The sequence below is a fragment of the Callionymus lyra genome, chromosome 12 (assembly GCF_982586985.1).
Source record: "Callionymus lyra chromosome 12, fCalLyr1.hap1.1, whole genome shotgun sequence".
Classification (NCBI taxonomy): Eukaryota; Metazoa; Chordata; class Actinopteri; order Syngnathiformes; family Callionymidae; genus Callionymus; species Callionymus lyra.
In genome coordinates this window covers 692,001-700,375 of record NC_141829.1, presented here as the reverse complement: position 1 = coordinate 700,375, position 8,375 = coordinate 692,001, and the positions used below count along the sequence as shown (strand labels likewise).

The window sequence follows — 8,375 nt, the reverse complement described above, 5'->3', positions numbered from 1 at the left end:
CAGATAGATACGGTTTCTCTCTCTGGAAGGTTTGCAACATTTGTGTGAGATGTGAACACGTCGCTCACGCTCTGGATGTGCAGCTCCACATCTTGCTGGGTGCAGCTCTCGATCTTCTGCTCCACGGTCCTCACCGAGGCCTCCACATCAACGATGCTCTCCTTGGTGATGCTGAGATGGAGAAGCAGGAGAAAAGCATGAGATTGTCCCAAACATGTCCTCTCGCTGAAGGTTTCTGTCAAGATCACCTGGACTTTAGAGAAATCCATATGCTACGCTTCACACAATAGCACCAGTTAATCTCGGAGCCAAATGTGAAAACGAAGCATCAAGTGAAGCCTGGAGGGAAATTAAACTTAATCCTTCTCTTCTCATTACACCAAAGTAATGAGAGACACGGATCATGGAAACATTCCCCGGAGCAGCTGCTGCCATATGTTCTTAAGCAGCAGATAAACTACAGAAACATCAATTTCTTGATCCTTGCCGAGTCTGGACCTAAATGTTAGGAACTAAAGCGGTCGTTGTCATGTCGGCTCAGCATTAGAATGTTGTCCGTGTTTAAGAAGATAAAGTCTCCTGCAAACAAGTTCCTTTTTAATGGGACGTGGTCGGCAGCCAGGTGTCAATGTTGACTCCGTTTACCTGCTTATCAGGATCTACTTCAGGTGAGAGGCGGGGGAACCACACACACACACACACACACACACACACACACACACACACACACACACACACACACACACACACACACACACACACACACACACACACACACACACACACACACACACACACACACACACACACACACACACACACACACACACACACACACACACACACACACACACACACACACACACACACACACACACACACACACACACACACACACACACACACACACACACACACGTTCACAGAAGTGAGTGCACATGGAACTTCATAGCCGTCAATACAACAATCAAGAGGGTCCAGCGTTCACTGGGGATCTAGACGTGCACGACCTCCTGTCCTCGGACTCATGACGCTGTGAAGGTCAAGGATCAAATGATGAACAGAATCAAGGCGAGGGTGAGATGCTTCATCTCCTCGAGGACATACCAGGAGAGGGAAAGAGATTTCCTACGTGATACCAAGTCCACCCTAAGCACCCTTATTAAAGGATTTACGTGATCCTGGATCTTACTTAGCATGTCAATCATCTCACCACACACTCAAGACCATGACACCTGTCTCATGATTTCAATGTTAAATGATAACACCTGTTAACACATGTCGCTTCTGGTCAAAAGAATATTAAAGGGTTAAATACCATGAAACAAAACAGACATTTAATATAAAATATTATAAAGATTTTCATGAAAGTTTAACTTTAAATTCAATTTAGGAATGAAGTAGATATTGTGTTCAGTGAAATGATTATAAATAAGATGCAGAAATAATAACATTTCTTCTTCCTGATCCTTTTTAAAATATCAAATAAACTACAATATCTTGTGAAATATCTTGTTGAAAAAAAAAATGTTTGATTTGAGTTGAATTAAAGTTGATTAAGGTTGAAAGTTTTTGATTAAAGTTGAAAAGTGTCTGATTATAGTTGAAAATTGATTCATTCATACAAAACAAACATGAGTTTAACTTGAAGTGTACGATTGTTTAAAACATACAAATGACACTGATGTAAAGAACAAGGTTAGGTTAAAACCAAAGTACAACATACAACACATTATTTGTGTCATTACTACACTAATACTACAAAACATGCAACCAACTGTAAGTTTGCGTGATGTAAACCTTTCTTATCTGTGCAACTGTGTCGTCACTTTCATTCGTGCCTGAACTTTACACAACAACCAACTGACCAAACACACAATGTTGCTCAAGCAATTTGAGGAAGTTGGACGTGTCAATAAATGTCTACTAAAAAAACCAGCTGGACAAATTTAAGGTGAAAGGAACTCGGTAAGAAACCAGGTTAAGGTCAAGATATCTTGACATGCTCAGCAGTGTCAGGGTGATCGGTCAACTGGGGTCAGGGTTCAGGTCACAGCAGGGTCTATACTTTTCAGCCTTAAGTACAGAAGTTCCAACATGAACTTTAACTGGGGTTAGACTTCAGAGCCTCAAAGCCTTGAGTATAATAAGTATAATAAGTATAATAAGTATAATACACGGTGTGTAGGAAACATGTCGTGTTCTGAACACTTTAGTGTCATCAGAAGAAAATGTCATCTGAATGAACACCAATATTATTGGTGAACAATAACAAGCCGTCAGGGGTTCATTCTTAGAAAACAGTGGCTCAACGTTTGGATTTAAGACGCCTTGAGTCTGTGATCAAACTTCCCAGGCATGTTAACAGGAACCATTACAACATGTGTCCCACCCAGCCAGGGTTGTCAGGTGGAACATGATTGACTTCCTCCACCTCTCAGAATGTGTGAAAACGGAGCAGTGGACCATTAGAGTCTCTCATTTTCCCACCATTGTTTCCCGTTTTCAAACAGGAAACAGAGTCTCTTGAACTCACTTTGCAGCAAACTTGACCATCTGCTTGCTGGCACGATCTCCCACCGCGACCAGGGCCTGCACGTTGAACTGCTGTTGACGCAGGACCAAGAAGCATTGCTTCCCTAAAGCAAACAAACATAGTGATGAGCAACAACTTGTTTGAGAGACGCTTCTGAGCCGATCAAGTACTTGGGAGCAGAGGATTGTTACCTCTTAACTGAAGAACACTGAGTGTCAATGAGTTTGTAAACACACTCAGACCACCCAGATCCTTTGATGTTTATGTCCTGTGTGTGTGAGTGTGAGTGTGTGTGTGTGTGAGTGTGTGTGTGAGTGTGTGTCACAGACAGATGCACCTGATCTCAGGATGTTATTCAACTTAAATACTCTTCCACTTCCAGGAGAAAATAAGTGACTCTTGAGTATGGAAATCATTTTGAAAGGAACACTGTAGGTATTTAGGTCCAGGAGGAAAAGATGGCATCATTTATCTCTGTCCCTTTTATTGACCCTTGACCCCTGAAGTAATGTGCGTGAACATTGAGAGAACGATTGTTTGAAAGGTATATAGAATACAATACACTTTATACATGTACTGATATGTACGTTTGTTTTATAATGTCACGATATAATAACACTTTTTATTTTGGGGTTTTTCCATCATATTTTTGCTCTCGTTTCTTGCTGCTTGAAGGCTCCCCAACAATGGTCCCACTACAGAATGTGGCCCCTGAGGACATTCGATTGCCCCTGTTGTAGCACAGTAGCTACAGAATCTATTCGATCTGATGATCTGTTGAAGATGAGATGCCCTGAAAGCAGTGAATAACTAAAGCTCACAAATAACGTCTCGTTTGAAGGAGAAAAACAGTCCATGTCACATATTTTTTACTTTAACTCTAAACTCTGAGCATTTCATTAAACGTAGATCGATTGTGTTAGAAAATGAAAAACCTCCGTCGATTGACCTTAAAAAAAAAGAGTTTGTAATGTTCTTTCATTTGCTTCTTCGTGGGAAATAGAAAATCACGCTGGAATATGAGTCTCAAAGCAAAGAGTCACGTTGGGAACCAGGCCTGAGGGTGAAAAGGGTTTTTGAAGTTCCTCAGTGGTGAAGCTGGGGATCAAGGTCACCTAATCCTGTGCGTTTGTGTTTTTGTCACCAATTTGTCGAACCCAAGGAAGGTGAACAAAGACAAGAGACTCACCTTTGGCTCTGCTGGTGTGAACTCGGCCACGGAGCCAGATGAGCTGGTCGGCTTTCTCCGGCTTCAGGTCTTTGACGAGGACCAACACTCTGTCTGTGGCGCACACACACACACACACACACACACACACACAAACTTAGCTCATTGTGCTCTAGATCCAGCATCACACACACACTCGAAGATAAAGGGAGGAAGATTTGTCCAAACCCACAATAAGGAGCTCTTGTTCCAGAGCCTCTAATAATGGGACACATGAGCAGCTCAACCACTCTTGACTTCACGTACAACAGACTCCAGTTTCACTCGTGTCACTCAGAAATGCTTCACACTTGTGATCAGCGAGCTCGCGAGGCAGACGAAAAGGCAGAAAACTGAGCTGCCTTTTGGCAGAGACTCCACATCAGCCCACATGAAAGCAGCGACGCTCCAGCGCCTCCATCATGAGGCGGGGTTTGGCGTGCAGGTGATGCAGCCCCACTTTGTTCGCTGCCACTCAAGCTTAAAGAGCCTCCAGACACACAGACGACCCCGAATGGTTTGCGTTCCACCTCCGCAACCATCACCCGGAATCTCTGCATCTCTCTGATCATCACTGACAGTAATAATCTAATGATAAACAGTTGGCACTCTTTCCTTGGAACTGAACAAATCACAGAGTGAAACTCGCAGTCAAGTTCAGGTGGAGTTCTCAATACATTTTCAGGATTCTCCTTCATCTCAAAAACAATCTAATATGTCACTTAAATTGTAACTCTTACATTGGAAGATGTTTCGAGTCAGAGAGTGATGATGTCATCAGTCACATGACTCTTGTCTGGTATCACATGAGATATTTCACAGTGTTAATAGAAGTCCATTTGAGACTTCATTGACTCGACACTCACAGAAAACCATGTCAGTGAAGCTCCAGCTGATTGGACCACAAGTTACAACATCAACCAATGGGACATTATTTTGTCATAAGCTCCGCCCATTTTCCAGGTGAAAAAACCCCTTGGCAGCTATAGGTGCGAGTCCAGGGTAATTCCCACTGCCCTGAGTTCCTAGCGCTGCAGTCCTTCCTCTAATTAATCATCTTCAATCAAAGATTCTAAAGTAATTAACGTTTATGTTTCGACTGGATCTCGTTTTTCTAGTAAAAAACCATGTCAGCAAAAAAGATAAACAATGATGTTCTATATCGATTATATTTCTTTAGAAAACAAAAGAATATCAATTGTAAAATGGGTGGAAGAACCTGAAACTTACCCAGTTTTTCTTGGGACTGGACCATCGCTGCAACACCATATCTGTCCTTTGCAAAGTCCTGGAATGCATTTAAATCACACACACATTAAGTGTCTTCCAACATTAAAAAACATTCTTAATAATTAAATCTATCAAATGTGTTATTTACCATTTATTAAACAATTTCTGTCCCATATTATTAGGTGCAGATTTTATAATAAATGATAACAATCATATGAACTTAAATAAAAGTTTAATTCACACTTACATCTTCTTCGGTTGTTTGTTGCTCTGCCACCTAACATACACAAAAAACAACAAGTTTAAACATCAAACAAAAATATAGACAAAGACTTATGTCGAATTATAACTACTGTTAGTAGAAGAAAAAAATCTGTTCTTTAATGTTTCTCTACAGAAAACTTTTTAAATCACACCAAAATATTGCTTTTACTGCAACAATTTAGCATATGAGACATAAGAGTCACCAGTGACTGATTTATTAGACGTTTAACACTTCGCTTGTTAATAGAAATACAGTTATGTTTTAATAATGAATACATTAAAACACAGACTGAATGATTGTTTTTACTACACCAAAAACATCTGGTAAACACAATCCGAAGATAACAACAGCGAAGCTCAAGTTTGTAAAATTGAGTTGAAGTTACTGAAGAAAGATGTTATCTTGACATCTGGGTTGATGGCTGCCTGTTACAGAGGCTGGGACTCAAGTGCACTGGGTTGGAAGGGAAACAGCACTTTGTTTGGGTAGACATAAACAAACCCAAAATGACAGGAATACTTTCACAATGGAGACTCATGCCCCCACACCAGATGACCAACCATGCTTGCTATGTCCTGCACAGACAGGCCCGTCGTCCTGCCAGCTGTTAAGTGAGGTAACGGATGTGAAAGGCAAAAAACTGACCAGTTTAGCCTGCTTCTCAGCCTTCTTTGCTGCTTTCTCTGCTTCCTTCTGCTGTTTCTTCAGGGCTTTCTTTGACTGCGCCTGCTGCTCCTCCTCCGAGGCCCTGGGACAGGAAGAAACACAACATAAACACCCAAGTCAACTTCCACCACCTATTTTTCTTCCATCCCATAGGAAGGTCACGACTGCCCGGGAAAACTATGCCAACCATTAGGTTCAGCTTTTAAGTCTAAACTACCCTCAATGCCATTGTTTGTTTTTCAGTACAAAGAGCTTTGAAAATAAAGGCTCAGCATGTTTTTCTTTAAAGGCTAAAGTGATTATGAAACGATAAGGATCATTTTCAGGCACATCTGTATTCTACCATCTTGGGCAGTTTGCTATTGTCACACAAATTAAAAATATATATGTAATCATTTCTTTAATGTTAATTCAAATATTAAATTCCATTGAAATGCAAGTCCGATAATTCATATGTTTCATCTACGTGTACGACTAGTATAAAGAATGTTTTTTGTAAACCTGAATGCGTCTAAAACAGGTTAAGCTACATAGTGTGAGTAAAAGGTGCCATAAACCTCGTAGTCAGACGATCAACCATAAAATCATTGAACTCTGCCCTCTCTAAATGAGGACGCATTAACGTTTAACTGCTTGGAAGCTACAAGTATGACTCAAGTTCCTCCACCAACCGCCCCGGTCGGTCCAGGTGTGCAGACCTAAAGGAAGCCTTTGAGCTAAATTCAGTTAAAGGAAACAAGTCCCAACAACCATGTTATCCCCTTCACGCCAGGTTTTAATATTTAACAATAACTTAGAAGTATAAATAATTGTTTCTACTAAATCTTTTATGATTCAATAAAATGTAGATGACGCCTAATCATACAAAGACATAAACCATGGATTGGTTTATAAATATATATAATATTTGTTTAGAAGGAATAAAATACATTTTAATTTGTTCAACCGCAGCCAAGACCCTCCTATGGTACAAACTACAATTATATTCTTCATTTAGTGCACACATTAAATAAGTTAGTAATAGATTGAATAAATGATCAAATGGATTGTGGATTTGTTATACACCTTGGTTTATTGCTGCATATAAAACAAATGACCCAACTGTCAGTCGAGCCAGTCCAGCCATCACTTCACACAGAGTACGATTCAATGTCATCTGGAACTCACAGGAATAACTAGACGTCATATTAACAGCTTTCATTTGATAAATGGGACAGAGTTAGAGCATTGTTTGGATTTCATTTGTATTATGAAAATGTCTGTCAAGTGTTTGCTAACCTTCCAAAGATAATTATGGTATTTTTATTCCCATTATCCTACATCTATATATCCAAGAACAAATGATTTGATGTTGGTTTATTCACAGGACCCGGGATTGTTATTTTTCCTTGTTTGTTTAAAAGGTATTAGTTTGTTCACTTCTGCATTTTCCAGCTCGACCTCATTCAAGTCATGAATCCTGAGCACTTGGATTTCCTGCATTTCATGGAGTTTTGGTGAAGCTGCTCCATCAACATAGGAATGTGAAAGAACCAGTGAGCCCGACACAGATCGATGCGTCAATAACCAGTACTTTGTTACAGGAATGTTACTAAAAACACATGTTTAACGGTTTCATATGCGTCGTTGCTTCAAGAACAACATTATATTCAGACATGTTTATATTTCTCGTCACTATAAGTCACCAAGTAACACAACCTGATGTACTTCTGCGTCTTATTTGACACAAATCGTCTCGTAATTCCAGATGGATTTAAAAGCTTTAACAAACCAGCAGAAAAGAAAGAAATCAAATGATCCCACTGAGTTTACAACTTCAGAGATGACGCAACCCACGAGCTGTCGCTGCAACATTAGCCACATGCTAACGTCAACTTCCTGACGACAGATTTGATGCAAAACTGCGACACGTCAGTCACACAAACATCTAAACCCAGACTAGTCTTACCCTTGAACTTCTTCTTTAGTCATCTTTACTCGGGATTCTTCCAAGAACGATGCAAACACTCTTGACAGCGATTGAACAGCTGTTCACTACGCGCTTCTTCACCGGAAAGAAGTATTTAGGAAGAGCACAGCAACAAACCGGATGTTTCTTTGTCCGACTGGAAACACGCTTTATTTTCAACGTTCCTAATGAAATGAGTGACCAAGAATAAAGATTGCAAAACATGAAATAACATAAAAGATGAAAAATAATATCGATGTTTCAGGTATTGATCAAACTTTTACACATAAAGTACAGAACATGTGTTTGGGTGACTTGTCATTATTAATGTAAACAAAGTATAGAATAATTCAATAAGAAATTATAATAAATGAATACAATCACTTGTTATTCTGTGTGCTTTTAATGGTTATATTATATTATATTATATTATATTATATTATATTATATTATATTATATTATATTATATTATATTATATTATATTATATTATATTATATTATTATTGTATTGTATTGTATTG

General features: G+C 39.4%; 1 protein-coding gene across 1 annotated transcript in view; it reads right to left on the bottom strand.

Moving 5' to 3' along the window:
* dars1 (aspartyl-tRNA synthetase 1) overlaps positions 1–7,984 on the bottom strand; it is a 17,252-nt gene extending 9,268 nt beyond the window's left edge. Inside the window, exons 1-7 of the mRNA XM_087803686.1 lie at positions 7,853–7,984; positions 5,884–5,986; positions 5,221–5,250; positions 4,974–5,031; positions 3,726–3,818; positions 2,537–2,639; positions 69–171 (exon numbers count right to left, since the gene is read on the bottom strand). Coding sequence (XP_087659812.1) covers positions 69–171; positions 2,537–2,639; positions 3,726–3,818; positions 4,974–5,031; positions 5,221–5,250; positions 5,884–5,986; positions 7,853–7,875 — 513 coding nt within the window. The 5' untranslated portion in view covers positions 7,876–7,984. The remainder of the gene's footprint in view (positions 1–68; positions 172–2,536; positions 2,640–3,725; positions 3,819–4,973; positions 5,032–5,220; positions 5,251–5,883; positions 5,987–7,852) is intronic.
* Between the last annotated feature and the right edge of the window lie 391 nt (positions 7,985–8,375).